Consider the following 23,161-nt stretch of genomic DNA (forward strand, 5'->3'; position numbering starts at 1 on the left):
TGCCTGTTTGTTTGCGTCATAGGACACAGAGTGAACGAGGAAGGTCCCGACCGTGATCAAGTGAACGAGGACCAGTTTTGCGACCCCGAACCCGAGGGACAGTGCTTCGATCAGGACCTCCCGCAAGGATTTGAGGATGGCAAGTTCAATCCCGCCCTTTGATGCATGTTTCTGTTCTAGTTTTTATAAACACAACTTAATGGCCTGTTTTATAAAATTGTATGGTTTTGCTTGCTGAAAACATGGTAGGATAGCCACCCTTATTTGTGATAACCATACCTTGACCACCTGGTTTTATAAAGAAAGTGTGTGGGGGGGGGAGGGATAAAATGTGGCTTTGAAAGACGAGTCAGACGGGATGGATGGCATTTCTGTGTGAATTGCCGTTGGTGTGCTTGTACCTGTGTGTTTGAGCGAGGAAGGGAGATATCCATCTTGTCACCCCTAAGGACCGAGTTGATGTGTCATCTCACTAGCTTCCTGTCGTGCAAACCACTTGACCGTTGTATGGGCAACGGCTTAGCATAAATCCCACTAGTTAGTCTGATAGCCATCAGGAGAGCTGAGAGCAATGGGTGATCAAGGAGAAGGGATAAGCTCTATGTGACTTATGCCCCAGTTAAACCTCGGAGATAGGTCGAATGACCCCTTGATGGATCCCGTGGTGGCTAGTCGGGTCTAGCTAAGGTGGGTAATAGCTTTGTTGGGATCTGCACCGACACTAAGGTGATCGTGCTGTGGTATCCCACTTGTGGATAAAGTTGCACACCTCTGCAGAGTTAAAATCTATTCGAATAGCCGTGCCCACGGTATTGGGCAAGTTATGGTGAGGTCACATAACTAGTGTTTTCTCTCCGGAATGGTTGAACTGGTGTGGGTTGTTTGGAAAGTGTCCGGCAGTTGTGCCGTGTGCTACGGCGGACGGGGAGTCCGGCAGTAGCTTAAAACTTGGATCCTGTGTGGATCAACATCACGTGCTCTTTGGTACTAGAAAACTTGTTTTGAAAATATTTTTAAACGAACCTATGCATACAATCGAGTTTTCCGCAAATGACCCATAACCTTATCCTTGGATTGTCCTGTGCATCGATTTCTGTTATAACCCCCTCCGTGGGTGTGATTGGACTTGCTGAGTACGTTTGTACTCACCCCATTCTTACTTTTTACAGCAGACAATCCAGACTACCTCCCCGAAGACGTCGAGTAGGGTTTCGTCCTGCACCCAGTCTTGCCTGTGGTTAGGGCCACCGCTGGAGTTCCGCATGGCACAAGACTCTGATGACCCTCTTTTCGTAGCTAGTGTAGTAGTGTGGGTTTTAATCGTAATCCTCGCGATAGTGGCGCTTCACTGCCCATTACCGCGTAGAGTTGTACGGTGATGTACCATCTGATGTAATAAAGGTATTATCAGCCTCCTGGGACTGATAAAGGATCACTTTTAAGTCTTTCCGGATGGGGGGACGCTTCAATGGCCAATGGCTTATTGAGCATATCGGATTTCTTAAAGAGAGCTATATCCTCCTCGCACATCCGTTTTTCCTAGCTTCGCTTCCTCCTGCACGTCGCCACATCGCTCGGCAGGAGTGAGCGCGCCAGTTCTGTGTGAGAGAGAGAACAGCGAACAAAACAAGCTGGCGAGCTTTTTACCCTCCGTGCATCCGGCTCACAGTGTGCTAGGCATGAACTGCGGGCCATGTGGTCTCATTTCATGTCGCACGCAGCGTGAAATGGGTGCACAGGAGCAATGCTTCGGAGGGGATCTGGTGATCCCCACCTTATCTCTTTTCTCTCTCTGTTTCCTTCCCTCTAGCCTGAGATCTAGCTCCTATCTCCCAGCCGCCACCGCCACCTCCCCTCATTCCCAATCTCTAACCCTCGCTCTCAGCTCTCTGCCTACCTCCACCTCTTCCACCTTTGCCTCATGCCATGACTGCGCTCATCGTACACTTCTCCGCCCGTGGCCTCTCCATCATCCGATCTATCCTTCTTGCCTAAACGTCTTGACACGGTCATTGGTTTAGTGCAAAGATCTTGACAGCGTGTAGTTCATTGCTTTACTGAAAAATGAATTTAAGTCTTTTATCTTCTTATCTCAACATTTCGTGATCATTGATTTAGTTTATCTTGCAGAATTAAGTAACACACTTATCTATCATATTGGACTAATGAAGTTCATAAAAGAATATATCCGGCATTAGAATTGATGGTGATGCTTTTGGTAGTCTTGAGAGAGGATGCACTACAGGCGAGGTGATCATGAGAACTTCAAGTGTTCTTAAGGAGTATGTTTTTATCAGAGATTGCTTCGGCTACCCTTTCTTAGGAAACATTGGGCTAAATCAAAGTGTATGAATGAAACATTGGCTTGGCAGATCAACTATACTTTATACTTAACTACATTTGTATCAATAGAGCGAGTGCACTTCCGTATATTTAGGATGGCGATATATGAAAGCTCAAGTTACCCATTGGTTATTAAATTTTAACAGTAGGTACAGACTTAGTCTATTGTATCATTTTGTGTCTTTTTTGGATAAATATATGAACATGATATTATTCTATCACATCTGAGATGTTGCAAGTGTCAAGATGTTTATGAAATGATGATGTGCGCAAAGCGTACCGAATGTTCTAGTGACATGAACATTGCCACCTCCAAAATCAATCTTGTCCTCGTCATCAGTGCGCTGCAGTCCGAGCAGAGAAACATGAGAACCAAGCAGCAAAAACAAATCGTGAATATGAAAACAGGCATAATATACACGTGCAGATGGCATAGTACTTGTAAGCTGACCTTTGCGCTGCACCAGTAGCATCTCCTCAGGCGCTTCAGTACCATTCTCAACTATTGTCACCTGGCAAGACTGCGAATTCCATCAGATCTTTCAAACAGGACACTGTGACAGAAAAAAACAACGAAATGCTCGGAACTGAATGGGCCCATGGTGGCATGTTCATCATCAAACCGTATATGGGCCTTCCGAATATTTTCACATGTCCAAGGAGGCCCATTAGGCCCACCGTGGCCCATCATTTCTGTGCTAGTAGTGATGAGATCCCAGCCGTCCAACCTAGGGCTCGCGGCGCTCCCGCCCCTGCGCGCCTCCCCCTATAAAACCCGCCCGCCTCCGGCTCGGCCTCCATTCCCTCGCCGCCGTTCCCCGCTACCCCTGCAGATCTCCGCCCCGCCGCCGAGGTGAGCACCCGCTACTGCTTGACTTGTTTATTGCTTGGTCCGCTCGTTCGATTCCATCCGCGGGGGTCGCGCGGTCTGCCGGTCGCTCTGCGCGCGTCGCGTTCGGTCGCTGGGTGCGGGTAGCTGGTGGGTGCGGCGTTGGCCGTCGGCGAACTGGAGCTAGCAGGCTCCGTTCGCTGTCGGGGGGCGGTGTCTGAGGTTCTAGATCCTGGAGTTAATTTCGTAGGTGGTGGTTGTGATGTCGGCATGAGCTAGGGTTTGAGTGATTTCGTGATAGCTTGGCACTAGGATTTATTGGGGTTAGTTTAGTAGCAATCGCCGGATTAGGTTTAGGTTTAGTAGCAAGGGTTTGGTATGCCATAAATTTTTCCATTAGCTGTGGGATCATGTGAGGGTGTTGTGGTTTTGCTGTCGAATCATGAGCTTTGCTGTTTTACTATCTCTCCTTTTATTTTAGTCTTGGTGTGTTATTTTGGGGCAGTTTTGATTTGTGTTAAGTTAGGGGGTATTCTTGCATAGGCTGTAGAATTTCTGTTGTCTATTTGTGTGCTATACAATGTAATTTATGCTTTTGTTCTTTCGGGATTCTGCTGCAGTGTTAACGAGGATGGAGCTGTGGTAGCTCGTTGATTTCCCCGTTTGTTTTTCGCCCTTTCTGATGGTGTGGTTGTGTCTATATGCAGGTAGGTAGGAGAGGAAGAGGGCGAAATGGTGAAGCACAACAACGTTATCCCCAACGGGCACTTCAAGAAGCACTGGCAGAACTATGTCAAGACATGGTTCAACCAGCCCGCCCGCAAGCAGAGGCGCCGCATTGGTGAGCTCTCGCTCCCAACCCTCTGTTTTAACCTCCATTTTTGTCATGTTTTGAGTGCAATCTCTCATTTTTCTTTTGCTGTTGTGAGAACTGAATTGAAGTCCTATCAGGGTCCTGTGTTATGTATGCAATTGATGTGATCAACTGATGATCAGCTAGGCTCTAGTTGCAGTTCAGAAGTAGTGTCCTAACAATAAATATTTCGTCTTGTCCTGCACAATGCAATTGCCTTGTTGTAGTTGATAAAGAATATGCGCTATCTTTAGTTGGTTGCAATCTGTTATCTTTGGTCTTGTATTGGTTGGTAAAGGTACTGTCGAAAGATACTGTTTGGTATCCTTATTGACGCACTAGAAATCCTTGACTGTGTAGTTTGTCATCCTGAAAACAGTAACACCCAATTAGCTGTTCCTTGCTCCTATGTAACACCTGCACCTCGCAGGAAGGAGGGTCAAAGCTATTTATTTGTGTTTCCATGTTATGTTACTTAATTATTTTGCTAGTTCAAGCATATATCTAGCACCAATCATGATGCTGTGAGATTTTATGAGGTTAAGCTTTGCATGTATGTGATTTGGAGTACACTGATTTACTTGCTATACTATTATGCTACCAACGAATGAATCAAAATAAAAATTCCCTTGTTTTACTAGATAATGACACCCGTGATGCATCTTTACTGGCAGCTTGTTATTATGTATGGATTTTTTTCTTTATATTTCTCACACTAACTGACACATTTCTAATTCAACCCTGCTATGTTGTGTACACAGCTCGTCAAAAGAAGGCTGCGAAGATATTCCCACGCCCAACTGCTGGACCTCTTCGCCCCATTGTCCAATGCCAGACGCTCAAGTATAACATGAAGTCAAGGGCTGGGAGAGGCTTTACCCTTGAGGAGCTGAAGGTTATACATTTGTTCATAGTTCTTCCCTCCATCTGAGTTGCTCTTGAGCCAATTTTTCCACGAATCTCCTTGTTTGTTTTCGTTTTCTACTTCAAAATAATTTGCTGCTGTTTGTGTATACCTTATGTACGGTATGAGTTATTTTTGTGTTAACTTCTGGTTTTCGTGCTTGCTCTGTAAGGTAAATATGTTCTTTTGCATCATGGCAGATCTACTGATGTTTACAAATTTAGTCATTAGCGTGGAATTATTTCCTTCCATGTTAGTTTTGTTTCAGCTGTGGTGCTATAGGCTAATTTTCTCAGTTATTATCCTCTTCATCATTCAGTTATTATTATGCTGTGACTGCAGGCTGCGGGCATTCCGAAGAAGCTTGCCCCAACCATTGGCATTTCTGTGGATCACCGCCGCAAGAACAAATCACTTGAGGGACTTCAGGCTAATGTCCAAAGGCTGAAGACATACAAGGCCAAGCTGGTTATCTTCCCAAGGCGTGCTCGCAAGGTCAAGGTATGGCTAGAAACCTTTTCCTGAATGTTGACATTGTCCTGACTGCTTATAAGTTATGACCCTGACCATCTACATCCATTGCAGGCTGGTGACTCTACTCCTGAGGAGCTTGCCAGCGCCACCCAGGTCCAGGGTGACTACATGCCTATTACTCGTGGTGAGAAGCGCTCGGTTGAGGTTGTGAAGGTGAGCGATGAGATGAAGTCGTTCGCAGCCTATGGCAAGCTCCGCCTCGAGAGGATGAACAAGAAGCACCTTGGTGCCCGCCAGAAGAAGGCAGCTGAGGCAGAGAAGGAAGAGAAGAAGTAAAGCGACCGGATATAGTATCTTCTAGTTGATGCTACAGCCATGGGCTTGTTCTAAGTTTTGTTTTGGTGCTTTAAATAGAGACCAGCCGATCGATTTGGTGTCCTTGTACTGTTTGATACCTGGTAGTCATTTGCGTACTCTATTATCAAATGGTTCACATCGGATTCTTGCCCTCTTCCGTTTCTGAATTGCTTAACCTGTCATGATGTTTGCCCGTCTGAAATTCATCTGGTGAAGTTTTGCCTGCCTGAAATTTGTGATGTTAATTTTGAGGATTGCCTTGTTGCCTCAAATCATTATATTGTCAAATCAATGTGCAGTTGGGTTCATCACTTGTGCCCCCCTCTTATTCATGCCCTTCTGGCCAGAAAACTCGGATTTATGTTTTGTCATTTGCGTGTGTTAATGTAATGTGATTCCTTTTGCTACTTAAAAGACAGTCGATGTAGGCTGATCCGGTCAGATGGAATGTTTGTACATATGTGATTGAACCCCATCGTTTAATTAAATATTACTTCCTCTTATTTTGGCAGATCTAGATATGTATATGTCTGCATGTCTACATATATAACAATATATGTAATAAAAATTATGTATCTAAATTTTTAAAAACGATCTGCAATTTGGAATGGAGGAAATAAGACCAAATGTGTGCTTTGTACTACATTGTTTGACTAATGGTCAAATGGAGTTGGTCGTAACTGGATCTGGATGGGGTGCTGGCATGGCATATAGATTAGCAGCCCTTCTTTTTCGGCCTCAGAATTTCGTCATGTTAGCATAGAAATCATATCCTACTATCGATGTAAGCTTTCTAGTTGGTTCAGTTCCAGCTTCTTGTACTTGAGCAGATGTGTCTTCTTGTCTATGGGAGTCTGCTTCTCCAAATTCAGACCTGAGATCCCGATTTTGGTATTCAAGAATTTCCTCTCAGAAAGGTACTCCGCTTTCTTGATAGTGTTATGCTTGTATCGCCCGGAAACAAAGAAATTTTAACAGCAGATCACCTCAGAATATCATCCGGAAGATTAAGGCATCCATTGAAATGAAACTCAACACACTACAGTAGGGAGGCCGGAGGCATACCAACTGAACTAAATACTCATGGGATTACTGAATACACTTTAACAGAGCTTCATGAACTCATACCACGTCACATTGTCACAACACTCGGACATACGGTACATACACCAAGTGATGGTCCATAATGATAAAAAGCTATCCATACGCCGCTCCTATTGGCGCATCATATTTACACAAACAAAGTATCCAAACAGATATTAAGGGTGCTACAACAGCTAGGCGCCATAATCGGCTAATCGAAGTAGGCTTTTATCAAAAAAAAGTATGAGCCTGCCGAGGTCCTGGGGCAGTGCAAGATCATGACATGCTTATTGCTGTGACGACTTCAGGGTGGTAGTGGAGCATCTCCTGCCACATCATTTCTCTGATCATCTCTGAGCTGATGTTCTCGTCTATGTCAAGATCGATGGGCACCTGGGCAGGAGGATTCGCGCTTGGATCATACAGAGGGGACATGTAAGGGTGCTCAAGAGCCTCGGTGACGCTAATCCTTTTGGTGGGGTCGAAGATGAGCATCTTCTGCAGTAGATCAATGGCAAGAGGGTGAGCATGTGGGTACATAGTTGCGAGGGGGACACCAGGAGTATAGGGAAGGGACTTGATGTATCTTCGAGCTTTCGGGTTGTCGATAAACTCTAGGTCAGACTCACTCATGGTGCCGAGAACATTCACTATGAGCTTGAGCTGGTTTAGGCACTCGGTTCCTGGAAATATAGGCTTGCGACCAAGGAGTTCAGCAAAGATGCACCCAACAGACCAAACGTCTATGGAAGTGCCATAGTTGTCACAGCAGAGGAGCAACTCCGGAGCTCTGTACCAGCGGGTGACAACATATTCGGTCATAAACTGGCCTTTACTACTGTTTGTACGCGCAAGACCAAAATCACATATCTTCAGATCACAGTTAGCATTCACTAGCAGATTTCCAGGTTTTAGGTCTCTGTGGAGTATTTCAGCTGAATGGAGATACTTCAGTCCTCGGAGCAACTACAATCAAGAAAAAGAACAGTGTCTCAGATTATCAGTGAAAATGTAGGTAGCAAACATCAAGAATGAAATGACAAAATAATTCAAAGGTTCTCAAAATAAAAATAAAGCTGAATTGCTTAAAGCTGGAGGTGAACAAGAAATTCATCAACCTGCTCTTTACTTCATGTAGAGATTACTTTCCATGGTTTCAGAAGCCCCTATGCAGAACTACTATGCAATCCAGCTGAAAAATTGCTACTGTGCAGTTTTATCAGATGACCCCATTTTTCAATAAAAGCTGTCGTTTAATTTGGAACATGAAGTCTGACCAAGCAAGGTCCAAGTTGCCTTACTCAATAATCAATTGGATTGGGAGATCTGGCTCGAACAAGTCAGTAAAATATGCTGTAATTGAAAAATATATAAAGAGAGGGTGTTGGTCTTAGGCTGCATAAAGCATGTGGCTAGGACTAATGTATAATTGTATATTCGATAAGCCAATGAGAGAATGACTGGATTTGTGAGCCTGCGACAACATGAGCAGATCAAATCAAACTTGAGAAATTTAAAACTTATCAAAGACCTCACTCATGGTGACAGCTAGTAATGTAAGCTCAACTGGTGGTTGATTTGGACTTGAAGAAAAAAAAAGTCTGCATATCGCATTTGGACTATTCTATGGATTGAATAACCCAAAAAAGTAGGATTCTCCTTTTAAGCCCAAAAGAAATAGAAAGGCTTAAATTGTTCCACGACATTAGGTTCGAAGTTCTCTATATATTTATAGAGTAATCTGAGCTTCAAATGAGAAGATAACGACCAGTTATTGTCACTTCTATCTAACCCTAGTAACTAAGTGCAAGCATATGTGAAACCAACAGAATCAACCTCAAATTATTACGCATGCTAATAATACTCCTCTGTTGCAGTGGAGCTACACAATGCATTACACATCATCGCTTATGTAGATAACTAATGCCTAAAGAGTATTACAAAACACCTTTTACGATATGAAATAATATTTACCTGAAAAAGAAAATACTGGCAGTGATCATTGGAAAGCCCCTGAGGTGATTTGATTATCTGATGTAAATCAGTATCCATGAGCTCATAGACCAAGTACACATCCTTAAAGCTCCTCCTGTGTACTGGCATCATTATGTCCTTCAAAGCAATGACATTCTCATGGCGGAGATGGCGAAGGAGTTTCAGCTCCCGCAAGGTCCTTAGTGCATCCACACGGTTGTCAAAAACATTGTGTATCTTTTTTATTGCTACTTTCTCATTTGTCTCGCGGTTGATGGATGAACAAACTATTCCATAAGCTCCTCGCCCTATGGGCTTGATCGGCACATATTTGGTGTCTATCTCAAACAATGTTTGCCACATAGAGTAGTAATGCTTTCCTTGGCTTCCCATTCCATTCGGAGGATCCACCATCATCGCCATTTTCTACTAAGGAAATAAAAGAAATCAACTTAGTATATAAGTAATGATTAAAACAGACAAGTTAAAATAATTACAAAATTACAAATGCAAAATGACCTAAAAACTTGTAGTCAAAGACCAGATACAAATAGGGTGGTTGCGGTTATCTAGAGTGCCCACAAAACTGTAGGTCACCAGCTATAATACAATGTGGTAACTGGCATGCTCTCAATTCTCACTTCTTAGCTGAGAGCGAATCCACCTAAAGTGCATGCCACATAGCATGGTCTCCTCATCTTTTATTCCAATGAGCATTGAGTTGAAATTTAGCTAGAATATTTAGAACAGAAAGCAAATTTGTAGTGTGTACCATAAATTAATAATACCCATTACATCATAATCAGATCCTGCAGTTGGTACCACCAATGAGTACATGTTCAAATGGACGTGCAGTCAAACATTAACACGTCCTTCTTAAAAGTGCTGTACATCAACTCAGAAAAGGAGCGCAGTAAGTACCCAATGCAAGTAAATGACGTGTTTGCTGAATCACAGCATTGTTTGGGCAACCGGGCATATTCAATGCTTGGTCAACCCACCTCTGCAACTTCACCTCTGTGAAGTGTGCCTCTTCTCTCCACAAAAGTACTCTCACCATCAACCGTTCGGTACCCTTGATCGTTGGCCAGTGGCTACCATTCCACCACCATCAGCATGCAATAGCATTACTATTACCACCTCCCGTGTTTTAGAATAGCCTCTGTGCTACAATCATAAGCTAATTTCCTAATCCCAAATATGCCCCATGCAAGAAATTTAGCACACATCAAGCTCCTGGAGGCAACCACCCAGATGATTACACAGCACGATCTCAAAACCAGCAGATCACGGGCATTAACCGACCGATCACCACATTCCATGATCATTACCGCGGATAGGGAGGCGCCCCACCCCCGAATTCATCACCAGAGCACCAGATGGTTGGTACCAAATTACACTCAGCTACGGAGGTGCCTATCAATCAGAGCTTGCAATTAGAGCTAGGGTAACCCGGATCAAGAGCTCGGAACGGTGCCCCAGCTCCGCCGAAGCGAGATCGATCGAGTCCGGGCAGGAACGCGCCGATCTTGGACGGTCGGACGGCAAACCAAACTAGCAGACAGAAAGGGAAAAAAAATACAACACGAGAAGAAACCGCGATGGGTTCACTCACACGAGAGAGAAGGGGGTGGCGCGCCTGGCCGGGTGCGGTGTGCGGCTAGGATCGGAGCGGCAGCGCCATGAACCAACCGGAGGCTTCGCTGCGGCCACCACCTCCAGCCGCGAGCGAGGGGGGAGGGGGGGGGGGGTGGGGAAGAAACAGAGGAGAGGGGGAGTCCCGTGAGGATACGGGGGCGAGCGAGAGGGCGAGGACGCGGGGGAGGAGAATATTCTGACGGGGTCAGGGTGGCATCGGCCCCGCGCGCCGTCGATCCGGCGGCCCGGCGCCGGTCGGCCGTCGGATGCGGGGGGTTGCCGTGCAGCGGCGCGCGGTGGTGGTGCGAAGCTACGTCGCGCGCGCCCGAGGCCGACACGGGGGGCTGCTCGGAAGTCGGGGCGACCGGGAAGGAAGGGGGAGGAGAAGGGGTGGGTGGGCTGCTGCCGCCTGGCTGCATGCATGCGACGACGGGTCGGCCCGGGCGGCGCGCGACGCGACCGGTGTGTGCGTGTTTGGGGAGAGGGGGGGTGACGTACCGACCGACCAGCCGGGCCGGTGCGAGGAAAGGTGGCACTTGGCACGGCACAGCTCGTGACAGCAACGCAATCGGCAATCGCACCATTTGAAACTTTATAATATTTATAATATTTTTAAATAGAACATAATAAGTACATGCGCAGACGTTCACACGGTCGTGCATCCTTCTAGCTTGGCGCGAAATAGATTAGCAAATAATTAAATTAAATGTATCATTGGAAATTTTAAGAGAATCTCACCTCGCCGCAAGAGATCCACCTCGCACCGAAACAGGGAAACACGCAATAGAAATCATCCTTTTACCTGTGTTTTCATGAAACGACGTGTTAGTAGTACATGTAATTTTTAAGCCTCCAACCTTGTAAATTGTTATGTATTATTTCTTCAATTCCAGCTCCGGCTAAAACAAGGGCAAACCCATATGTATGCTAGATCACCACTAATTTTGGTGGGAAGATCCATGCCATTCGATCCAGTCTATGGTGAGCTGTTTTCTGTACCGTGGCATTCTAAATAGCCTATCTAGGGACCCATAATCTAGTATCAAACACCTCATTCGTATCATCAAAATATATGAAACCTGCTTTCATATCCTCAAATACATGAGAAGACTTGGAAAAGGCTTGGCTAAAGAAGAGGGCCTCGTCTCGGGCAAGCTCATTGTGGTCAACATGAATGCAATCCACCTGCCAACATTCACACATCCGTCCTAAGTCCCTCGAACCATTGCTAAATATGGAGGTTCTTGCACCACACGCTTCACCATGAGCAACTCTCTGCCGCGGAAGCGCGCACGGTCGGCGCGGAACGGAGGTGCGCGGTGGCGTGGCCACGGACGAAGCGACGCCGGCGAGGCTGCCATCGTCGTCGGTGTCGATTTGCCTGCCCTTGCGGTTGGAGCTTGGATCGGGAAGGGCAGGATCGGCCGGGCGCCATGCAGGACAGCCCGGCATGCATCTTGAGAACTGACAAGTGGGGCTGGCAGGTTGTGACTGGGCTCACCAGCGGCGTCTCGTCCAGCTGAACCTACTACTAGTACCACCACTACCTGCACTAGCATGCAGATATTCAGAGTCTCAGGCTGACAACGCAAAGCAAGCTTGTCTGAGCTTGCAAAGCAAAGCATGCGGTTGGTTTGGTCATCCTTTGAGCAAGGGCTGGCGCAAGGAACGAGCTGAATGGTACGCACGGCCTCGGTGGCCACCGCCGCACTCGTACTTCACGTCCCTAATCGAGAAGCCTGAGAAAGATTAAAGAAACCATCAGAGATCGAGAAGCAGATCGACGCAGGAGCAGCTTGAGAGCGCAGCGCACGGAAGCAGCGGAGGAGACGCGGAAACCGTCGCGCCGCCGTCTCGTCGTAGCCCCCGAACCGACACCGGCCGGGCCAGTGGCCACCAACCAGGCCGGGCCCAGCCCAAACCCAGGAGGGTACGTAACGTGGAACGCGAACCTCCTGTTTGCTTTTTTTTACCCCTCGGCGTCAATTTCTTCCTTCCTGCACCTCGTGTTCGAGAATCCCCCAAACCCGAGCGCGCCGATTCCCTCCCGCCTCCCAGATCCTGCAGATTGGCGCGAACTGGGTCCGATTCGGGCGGTCCGCCGGCGCCTAGGGTTTGGGTTGGGAACTTGGGCGGGCGGGCGCCGCGGGACGGGATTGGTTGATGCCTCCCCGCCTGGCGTGACCGCTGCCCCGGGGCTGGAGATCTCCTCCGCATGGATCACAGGGGCCGCGGCGGCGGAGGCAGAGGCGGCGGCGGCGGTGGAGGCAGAGGAGGAGGAGGTGGTGGTGGTGGAGGCGGCGGGAACAGTAGCCGCACCGATCTCCTCGCTGCCGGGCGGAAGAAGGTACCGAGTCCCGCGGATTTCCTCTCCCCATTTTTTGTGGTTTTTTTTTCTCCTTGCGGTTTTTATTGGGTGTTGCGTTTTGCTTGCGTGCAGCTGCAACAGTTCCGGAAGAAGAAGGGCAAGCGGGAGCCCGGTAAGAAGGCGGAAGCCGATGCCGACGCGGAGGCCGAGGAGGGGCCGGCCAAGGCGGAGGAGCCCGTGCCCGAGCCGAAATCGCCTGTCGGGTTGAAGTTCCTCGCCGGGGAGGGCGGCAGCACTCCGTTTGAGGTGAAGCTCGTGTTCTCCAGTGTTGGGGGCCGGGGGGGGGGGGGGGTGTCTCTGGGTTTTGAGTGGGTTGCTGCTGGTGCCTGCTGCTGTTATTGTTTGTATGTGTAATGCTCGTCTATTAATGCAGGAAGCGGAGGGGTCGCAGGCGGAGCAATGTAATGGCGAGGGGCCTGGTACCGTGGAGTCCAGCTCTATGGAGAATGCTGATGCAGCACAAGAACAGGAGACGGCGGCTGGTGTCACTGATGTGCACAGTGTCGGTACTAGTGAGCAGGACAGTTCCGAGCAGCGTGAAAGCGGGACAGCTGATGGTGAGGACCTGGCAATTCATGCTACCAGTGGAGATGACAGTGGTGTTCTTGTAGAAGGAGCTCACCTGGGTGAGGATGGTAAACTGACAGAACCGATTTTTAAGGATAACATGGAGTTGAATACTTCTTCTCAACTCGATGGAGCCGATGATGATTCCAACCAACTAGGGGACAAACAGCCTGTGGAAATGGATCCTGTGGACAGGCCAACAAGCTCCGGTTTCGGAGAAGTCACCGAGGTGCCAATTCCTTCTCAAGACATTGGAATTGATAATAACAATGATGAAGGAGCTCAAGAAATGGTGATGGATGTCTCTGGGAGGTCATTAGATGGAGATGTACAACATGATGGCGAACCCACAGTTTCTGCTGAAATAGTTGCTGCGACTGCACTTGAAGAAGAGTTAACTGCTGCAGCTTCAAATGAGATTCCTGAGAGTACTGTGAGAAGAGGCACTGAGGAGGAAACTGATGGAGTAGACAGGGAAGCTGTTGAAGAAAATCCAAGCACAGCACATGTAACTGATGAAGCTGTCACTACAAATGATTTGAGTTTACAGGCCAAGCTAACAGATGAAGAAAATCCAAGCACAGCACATGTAACTGATGAAGCTGTCACTACAAGTGATTTGAGTTTACAGGCCAAGCTAACAGGGGCAGTGGATACGCCACTTTGTGAGCAGAATGGTGATCCAGCTTTATTTAGAAGTGCTGTATTGCAAGGCATTGTGCCAGATCATTTTGAGGATATACAGAGGCATCTGTATTCTGTAACTCTATCGAGGGATTTTCTCCAGTTGCAGCTAGATGAGGCTGATGGCCTCTATTCAGCTGTTACACAGCAGTCTTCTGATGAGACCACGAGGCTCCAGGTACTACTAAAAGAAACTGAAGAAACCAAACTAGCAGTTAGCAAAGAGCTGCATCAATGTAGACATGAGCTCTCCGAGGTGAACACAGTAAAGGGAGAACTTGAACTTATCATGGCTTCCTTGAAAGAAGAAATCAAAACTAGCAACTTAAGGTGTGCACATTTGGACAGTGAGCTACATTCCTCCAAGGAGAACACACAACAATTCCAGAGTGAATTAGCTGAAAGCAGATTGTTACTGGAAGCCCTGCAAAAGGAGAACCTGGAGCTGTCTAGAAGCCTTGCTTTTGAGAAAGAAACTAAAAAAGCAGTTGAGGAGCAGCGGGACCATCTATCTTCTGATAACAGGAAGCTTTTATCAGAGTTGTCAGGTCTTGAGCTTAGCTTGGCTTCTATGAAACAGGAAATGGATGCTGGCAGTAGCAGATGTGAAGTTTTGGAGTGTGAGCTGCGTTCCTCCAATGAGCATTTGGAGCATACTTCGACAGAATTGGCAAACTGTAGGGCTTTATTGGAATCATTGCAAAAAGATAATTTGGAGTTATCTGCGGATTTTGCCTCTGAAAAAGAAGCAAAAAAGAAACTTGAAGAAGACAATGTGGATCTATGTAATGAAAAGGGTAGGCTTTCTTCAGATTTATCTCAACTAAATGACAAGTTGCATCTTTCATATGCCAAGCATAAGCAGCTTGAGTCACATGTCAAAGATATGGAAACATACTTTGGACAACTTACTGAGCAGCTAATTGAGGAAAGTCTTTACGCGAGTAGCAGCGCCGATATTTACCTATCTGTAATCAAAGACTTGCACACTGAGTATAATGTGGTGCTGGGCCAATTCCAGGATGTTGTGCATCAAGAAAGTGAACTTCATTTGGACTCACCTAAAGTCACTACTGAAAATGCTGAAAGAGCCATTACGAGCCCTATACCTGTCAGCCATGGTAATAATCAGTGTACGCTTAATGTGGCCAACACGACTGACTCACGTAACTCTACTGCTTTGCAGTCATTGACGGGCCATCTAGAGGTGGCCAAAGGTGATTTGCACGACCTTGAAAAGTTGCTAGAGAGGATTTCCTCTAGGTCTGATGGACGTGTTCTGGTATCAAAGCTCATAAAATCCTTCGAGCCAAAAGGAAATGAGGTTGATACTGGAACGTCTGAGGGGGAGCATGATGATTTACGAAAGTCAACTCAGGAGATGATACGTAGCCTTGGGGGAAAGTTTATGGCGATGAGCACAGATATTACAAAGACTGAAGAATATGTGGCCGAACTTTGTAACAAAATTGAACTTTACACCAAGTCTACTATGCAGCATGATATAGATAGACAACAGACTGTTGTTCTTGAGGCCAAAATGGATGAACTTGCTACGAAGCTGGGCAACTACAAGGACACAATTGATAATCTGCACAACCAGGTTGGTATTATACAACAGGATGCAAACAGTAATGCTGGAAGGCTCATTGATCAAGCAGAACTGTTGCAGAAGGATGCGGTAGAAAGGATTTCTATTCTTGAGAAAGAGAGGGCGTCTTTATCAGATTTGCTCATTGAAGTAACAAATAAGCTCACCTCTTTGGGGCATGCTGTGTTTCCTAATGATTCCAGCGAAAGTGAAGATCTCTGCTTCCGCGCTTTGAGCTGTGTGGATCTTGTTTCTACATCATTCCAAAGTCTTCAGGAGAAATTAGAGGCTGCTCAAGTTGATAATGCTCAGCTCAATAGTTCTCTGGTGGAGCTCAGGAAAGCAAACTGTGTTGCCCAAGAGAGGAGTGAACAAGCATTTGAAATTATGAAGAAACTGTATGATTCCCTGCAGGAAGTTCTATGTGATTCACTTAAAAGTTCAGATCAATTCGGTACAGGATATAGTGCTGAGGGACCAATTGAAAGTCAATATGGAAGACTCATCGAGCATTTAAAGAATTTGTTGCATGAACACAATTCTATGCTGTCAACCAATGCTGACCTTGAGTCGAGACTGTTGAGTAAATGTGAAGAAGTCGAGGAGCTCAACATGAGATGCAGTTCTCTAACAAAAAATTTGAATGATGTTTGCATTCTGAATGAAGAACTTAAGTCAGCTTCATTAAGTAAAAATGCCACACAAGATGAACTACAAAGTAGATGCCTTGCTGTAGCAGAAAAGCTGGTTTCCCACTCAACAAATCATTCCTCAGTAATTGGTCAATTGACATCTGAGAGTGATGAAGGGTTTAGCAAGGAAGATCATATCCTTAACACCCTTCTGCCATGCATTGAGGAGGGTGTGGCTTCGTGCATTGAAAAATTTGAAAATGCTGCTGAGGAAATCCGCTTGTCAAAGATCCGCTTGCAAGAGATCAATATTTTTGACCAGATTTCATTCGACAAGTGGTCTTACCCCTTGCCTACATTGATTAAAGAGGAAATCTTTCCGAAGCTGTGTGACATGCAAGACAGAATCGACCAGCTCAATGCACTAAACATTCAGCTGGAAACTGAAGTTCCAGTCGTCAGGGATGGCATGGAAAAGCTGGATGAAGCTCTTAAAACTTCGCGTACTGAGCTTCAGAAAAAGGTTTCTGAACTCGAACAGTTAGATCAGAAACTTTCGTCTGTCAAGGAAAAACTTAGTATTGCTGTTGCAAAAGGTAAAGGTCTGATAGTGCAGCGTGACAGCCTGAAGCAGTCTCTGTTGGAGAAGTCTGGTGAGGTCGAGAAGCTCACACAAGAACTGCAGTTGAAGGAAACATTGCTGAAAGAGTTGGAAGCCAAACTCAAATCCTATACAGAAGCAGATCGAATTGAAGCTTTGGAATCAGAGCTCTCATACATAAGGAATTCAGCTACAGCTCTAAGGGACTCATTTCTTCTCAAAGACTCTGTTCTTCAAAGAATCGAAGAAGTCTTAGAAGACCTGGATTTGCCAGAGAAATTTCATTCTCGAGATATAGTTGAAAAAATAGAACTGCTGTCAAAGATGGCCGTTGGCACTTCTTTTACTCTACCTGATGGTGACAAGAGATCCTCTATTGATGGGCATTCTGAGCCTGGTTTAGCCATGGATGTCATAAACGATGAGCAGAACTCAAATTCAAATCCAGCATCAGATGAATTAAAGAGCAAATATGAGGAGCTGCATAGGAGATTCTATGAGCTGGCTGAACACAACAACATGTTGGAACAATCTCTAGTGGAGAGGAATAGTCTTATACAGAAATGGGAAGAAATCCTTGGTCAAATTAGCATCCCCCCACAGTTCAGGATGTTGGAAGCAGAAGATAAGATAATATGGTTAGGAAACAGACTCTTGGAGGTGGAGCAGGAAAGAGATTCATTACAGATGAAGATTGAGCACCTTGAGGATTCCTCTGAAATGCTTATTGCTGATCTAGAAGAGTCGCATAAAAGGATATCTGAACTCAGTGCAGAGGTTGTTGCTATAAAGGCTGAGAAGGATTTTTTCTCACAAAGCCTAGAGAAACTAAGATTTGAATTCCTTGGACTCTCTGAGAAAGCAGTTCAAGATGAGTTTGTCAGAGATAATTTGCGAAAAGATCTATCTGAATTGCAGGAGAAGTTAGCCGAGAAAAATGAGGAGAGCAGGCACTATCATGAAATGGACATAGAGATCCACAAGCTGCTGAATTTGGTGCAAAACACATTGCAGGATGGCAGTAATTCTGAAATTTCATCGGGTGACACTTCCGCTGTTTTGTGCTTGGATAAATTGGTGAGGAAACTTTTAGATGACTATGGTACTCATCTGTCCAAGTCCACTGAAGGCAATTATGCTGAGAGAGATGTTCAATTAGAGGATATCAAGCCATCTAACGATACCTCTACATCAGACACTTGTACAAGTGACAAAGAGATCGAACTAAATTCTTTAAATAATGAGTTAGATCATGCTCGCAACAATCTGGCCTTAGTGGAGCAGCAGCGTGATGAAGCTATGGAGAAGACGCAATCAATAATGCTGGAAATTGAGACCTTACATGCTCAAATAAACAAATTGCAGGAAAGTGATGCTGAGCAGATGCAAAAGTATCAGTCCCTAGTTCTTGAGCTAGAATCTGTGGGTAAGCAGCGGGATAATCTACAGGAGCAGTTAAATCAGGAGGAGCAAAAGTGTACCTCTTTGAGGGAGAAACTAAATGTTGCTGTCAGAAAAGGGAAGGGCCTAGTGCAACACAGAGACAGCCTGAAGCAAACTATGGAAGAAATGAATGCTGTGATAGAGAAACTTAAAGATGAAAGAAAACAGCACATAGAAACACTTGAGACTGAGAAATCATCTTTGATGGACCAATTGGCTGAGAATGAGAAAAGCTTGCATGAAACAAACCAGTACTTGAGTGGACTATTAAATGCTTTAAATAAAGTGGATGTTGCTCGGGAATTTGATATGGATCCAATCACCAAGGTTGAAAAAATAGCAAAATTTTGCCTTGACCTTCAGGAAACTGTGGTTTCATCACAAAATGAACTGAAGAAATCGAAGCGAGCAACAGAGCTGCTTCTAGCTGAGTTAAATGAAGCTCATGAAAGGGCTGACAACCTGCAGGAGGAATTGGTTAAGGCAGAAGCTTCACTTTCTGAATCTTCTAAACAATACAGTGTTACAGAATCTGCAAGAGCTGATGCTGTTCGTCACCTTGAGCATATTATGCATGTGCAGTCACAAACAAGAAGGAAGCAAGTAGATCATTTGATGGAGTTGAACTCCACCAGCAGTCAGCTAAGAGAAGTCTGCTATGAACTTTCACACCGTCTTGTCAATGCGTTCAGTAAGGATGTGGACCTTATCTGCTATATGGAAAACTTCATGAAGTCTTCTGGTAAATGGATGGATGGCACAAATATGATGGATGTACTCATTGCTTCTAAACATGTTTTGTCCAACCGCATAAATAACAAGGTATATTATGCTATAGAAGTACACTTTTTTGCTTCATTCAATATACTCACAGCATCTTCTATGGGTTAGCTAGTTCTGTACCATTTTGAAGGTAAGATTGATTGCTTAGGTTAACTTGTATCTGTGTTTCATCACATGTATATCCAAGACATGTACTACCTGCTCATTATCCTGCATTTTCTGCATAGTTAGATAACTCCAACCTATTTTTCTTTAAATGAGATTCATATTGTTAAAACCTGAAAGATAATATTTATATAGAATATATCCTTATCCTTAAACTTTTATGATGATTCACCATGGAAGTCATCAATGTTTTCCTCAGAATACCCAAAGTAAGATGGAAGACCTTGCTTTTTTCCTGTGCTGAAACAGTACACACATGGTTTTGCTATATGAAATTATAAGACTGTTACTTTTGGATTTGTAATAAGTCCTAACCAGTTTCTAACTGGTCTTAAATTTCTCTTTACAGAAGGCTCATATTTCAAATGCTCCTTTGGAAATTAAGATGGACGATACCGATGAAAGACAGATTTTGCATCATCTTGCTATTGCGTGCCATGCTTTATCTGATTGTGTAAAGGACTGTAATGATATCAAAAGAAGCATTGATGAGCATGGCTTTTCAGTTGAACAGAAAGCAACAAATCTATTTGATGTGATGTCCAACTTGCAGAACAGATTCACTTCTCAGCATAATGAGTTAGAATCTTTGAGAGCAAAATTTGCTGAACTACAGTCAGAGATGAAGGAAAGAGATGAGGAGATTGTATCTGCACGCAGGAATATGAGCTTGCTATTTGAAGCATGTACCAGTGCAGTTGCTGAGATTGAAGGGATGACTGATATATACCCTGGCAACCGGAGCTATGCTGTTGAGCATTCTGCAGATGAATGTATAAAATCAATAGTTGAACAGTTAGTTTTGGCTGTAAAAACTTCTCAGAACAGTAATGAAGGCAGCACAAAGGAACTGAAGGCTACAATTCTTGAGCTGCAGCAGGAGCTTCAAGCTAAAGATATCCAAATTAGTACAATCAGTTCGGAGCTTTCATATCAGTTAAGGGCAGCTGAATCTTCTGCAAAGCAACTCTCAATTGAGCTTGAAGATGCAAGAATGGAGGTCCACAATTTGGCAAAACAAGTTGATATGTTGCATAATCAGAACAAGGCTCTAGAGACTCAAGTAAATGAGCTTAAAAATATGGAGTCAGTGGCAAGTGAGCAGCACAGAAGAATTAAGGAATTGACTGTTGAACTAAGCAGAAAAGACCAAGGTGAGCTGTTAGAATGCTATGATTTAGTTTAGTTTGATTACTTTTGTTTTGTTCACTGATAAATATTTTCACATAATAAAAAAACGAAAACATATGTTGCTATGGTGATTTATACGTTTTTCGTGTATTCTGCAGAAATTGAAGGTTTGATGCAAGCACTTGATGAAGAAGAAAAAGAGCTTGAAGTCATGGAGAACAAAAGCCATGAGTTGGAGCAATTGGTGCAAGAAAAAGAATTTGCTTTAAAGAGCGCAGAAGTTTCTAGGACTAAAGCTCTGGCAAAACTTGCAACAACTGTCGACAAGTTTGATGAGTTGCATAACTTGTCTGAAAATCTTCTTGCTGAAGTGGAAAACCTTCAGTCACAATTGCAAGAAAGAGATTCAGAGATCTCTTTTCTGCGGCAGGAAGTTACAAGAAGTACTAATGAACTGCTAACCACTGAAGAGAGCAACAAAAAGTACTCATCGCAGATAAACGATTTCATTAAATGGTTAGAAACAGCACTTTTGCAGTTTGGTGTGCATTGTGATTGTGACGACTCTCAAGTTTCTGCCTATATAGATATGTTGGGCAAAAAAATAGGATCTCTGATAGCTGAGTCGGATGATTTAAAGGTTATAGTCCAAAGCAAAGATTCTCTACTACAGGTTGAGAGGACCAAAATGGAAGAATTGATTCGTAAATCAGATGCTTTAGAAATTTCGTTGAGCCAAAAGGATTCTCAAATAGGGTTGCTTCGCCGGGACAGAGGATCCAGTCAGCTGAGCAGATCTATAAACTTGCCTGGTACTTCAGAGATTGAGCAAATGGTAAGTACTTTCTATTTTGTGAATATACGAGTACTTGTACAAACTGGATAAAACAAATTAGTATGTATTATCTATGCTTACCTGCATATTTCGATTGAGCGCAGAATGACAAAGTAAGCCCAGCAGTTGTCACTCAGCTTCGAGGGGCGCGGAAAGTCAACAATGACCAAGTTGCTATTGATGTAGAGATGGATAAGGACAAGCCACTGGATGATGAAGATGATGATAAAGGTAAGCATATGTCCTGCTTCCTAAATACAGACTCACTTTTAGTTTTGATCTCTGGTTGATTTCACATTTGTTATGGCAGCGCATGGTTTCAAGTCATTGACTATGTCACACTTTGTTCCCAAGTTCACTCGACCGATATCGGACAGAATTGATGGGATGTGGTAACTGCAATTACACCTGGTACTTTACTGATTGATGATGTTTTGGCAGAGTCACCAATTTCCTTTTTATTTGAACAGGGTCTCTGGTGATAGATTGCTCATGAGGCAACCGACCTTAAGACTTGGCGTCTTGATATATTGGATCGCACTGCATGCATTGCTTGCAAGTTTTATTTGAAGTTTTTGTGTAGAGGTGAGTGATATTTTTACTAAACACCAATTGAACTTCCTGCTGTCTGTGGCAAACTGTGTTGTGCATGTTTAAACATGGCACATTCTTGCACCATGTTTTATCTACAGTTTTTGCATAGCCCACTTCATCATAAACGAGTATGCAGCAGACTTGCTGAACTTGCATCACTGTAGCACCGGTCTGATCCAAATCAATAGTTTAGGAAATGAAAAGCGAATGAAACAAGGGCAACCAGTTATTCGATTAAATGAAATATGTCAATAAAATTATTACGGAACCATCCTGACAAAGGTGCATGCTCCATCATGTTTTATCTGCATGGAGTTGTGTTCTTTTTTTCCCAGTCATATTAATAAATTGATGTTATTGTGCAGCTTTAGTGATGTCCTTGGCGAGTGACTGTACAGTACTGTTTCTATGTCCATAGGAAACTATGCTAAGCAAGCAGACAGCACTAATATCGTGTTTTATTTTGGAAATGTTACTGAATACTTGAGCCGTATTGGCAGCTGCGAAGCATCTGCAGGTGCAGATGCATTTCACCCATCTCTCTCATGTCTTGAATCCCCGTCTAGCTTAGTTTGGGGGCCAAGAGCGGCTGCAATGGCCAGACAATGATGCAAATGGATGGAAGAGAACTGAAGAAACAGCAGCAACGAACCCGTGTACATACATTTTTGTTTGCTCTATTCTTTGCTTTTAGAAAGATGGAGGGCATTTTACATGCTAGCATCTACAACACTATATGATACAGGTTTACAGGAAAGTGACATGGTAGTTTTGGAAGTTAGGGTTTTGGGATGGTAACAGGTTATCCCCCTCCCTTGGGTTGCCCCCACATATTTTCTCAAGCCTTTTTGTTTATTACATGTACAACACAGTGATTATTTCATTTATTATTATCCATACTGTGCAGTGGGGAGCTTGCACATTTTATTCTCTTCAAGTGAAGCTGTGAAAGGTACAATTGTATGGACCCATCATGAGGGCCGAAAGTTAATGCCAGATTTTGTCGTTTGGAAGCTGGGTGCGGTGGAACTGGAAAACTACCATACGAGCCCTGCTGGATGCTTTGAGGCTTGAGCAAAACATAGAAAAAAACACTGATTTGATTTGTACTTTTGATAACTTTTTACCGAGAACATCACTTTTGACAAACACACTTGGCCCAACAGAGTTTCTTGGTGTCTATAAGAACATCCATTTTAGACTCTGAAATGCGAGGTGAAACAAGGACTGTTTATCCCAGCGATCTTCCATTATTGGACGTAGTCACGTAGTGCGAAGAGAAGATTCTCACTAGGGATGCAGGTGGGGCCAT

General features: G+C 44.6%; 3 protein-coding genes across 7 annotated transcripts; 2 read left to right on the forward strand and 1 right to left on the reverse strand.

Moving 5' to 3' along the window:
• Positions 1–3,088: 3,088 nt before the first annotated feature.
• On the forward strand, positions 3,089–5,975 carry LOC112882840 (60S ribosomal protein L13-2-like). Its single transcript, XM_025948001.1, has 5 exons — positions 3,089–3,196; positions 3,880–4,013; positions 4,787–4,920; positions 5,272–5,430; positions 5,515–5,975. The coding sequence occupies exons 2-5, from the start codon at positions 3,905–3,907 to the stop codon at positions 5,737–5,739; spliced, it is 627 nt and encodes a 208-aa protein (XP_025803786.1). The 5' UTR covers positions 3,089–3,196; positions 3,880–3,904; the 3' UTR covers positions 5,740–5,975.
• An 847-nt stretch (positions 5,976–6,822) lies between these two features.
• On the reverse strand, positions 6,823–10,782 carry LOC112882828 (mitogen-activated protein kinase 3). 2 transcript variants are annotated; one of them, XM_025947990.1, is made up of 3 exons: positions 10,433–10,782; positions 8,818–9,243; positions 6,823–7,809 (listed from the first exon to the last, which is right to left on the reverse strand). In XM_025947990.1, the coding sequence occupies exons 2-3, from the start codon at positions 9,238–9,240 to the stop codon at positions 7,120–7,122; spliced, it is 1,113 nt and encodes a 370-aa protein (XP_025803775.1). In that variant the 5' UTR covers positions 9,241–9,243; positions 10,433–10,782; the 3' UTR covers positions 6,823–7,119. The 2 variants fall into 2 exon arrangements, with proteins under 2 accessions (XP_025803775.1, XP_025803766.1); XM_025947981.1 differs by having other exon boundaries at positions 8,818–9,246; positions 10,433–10,780.
• A 1,654-nt stretch (positions 10,783–12,436) lies between these two features.
• LOC112882413 (golgin subfamily A member 4) lies at positions 12,437–23,000 on the forward strand. Of its 4 annotated transcripts, none has more exons than XM_025947489.1 (9): positions 12,437–12,802; positions 12,896–13,069; positions 13,197–19,163; positions 19,639–20,443; positions 20,579–21,255; positions 21,360–21,486; positions 21,566–21,647; positions 21,726–21,840; positions 22,757–23,000. In XM_025947489.1, the coding sequence occupies exons 1-8, from the start codon at positions 12,671–12,673 to the stop codon at positions 21,823–21,825; spliced, it is 8,064 nt and encodes a 2,687-aa protein (XP_025803274.1). In that variant the 5' UTR covers positions 12,437–12,670; the 3' UTR covers positions 21,826–21,840; positions 22,757–23,000. The 4 variants fall into 4 exon arrangements, with proteins under 4 accessions (XP_025803274.1, XP_025803255.1, XP_025803263.1 ...); XM_025947470.1 differs by having other exon boundaries at positions 22,215–22,858; XM_025947478.1 differs by having other exon boundaries at positions 22,350–22,858.
• The last annotated feature ends 161 nt before the right edge of the window (positions 23,001–23,161 follow it).

This window comes from Panicum hallii, chromosome 1 (genome assembly GCF_002211085.1).
Source record: "Panicum hallii strain FIL2 chromosome 1, PHallii_v3.1, whole genome shotgun sequence".
NCBI lineage: Eukaryota > Viridiplantae > Streptophyta > Magnoliopsida > Poales > Poaceae > Panicum > Panicum hallii.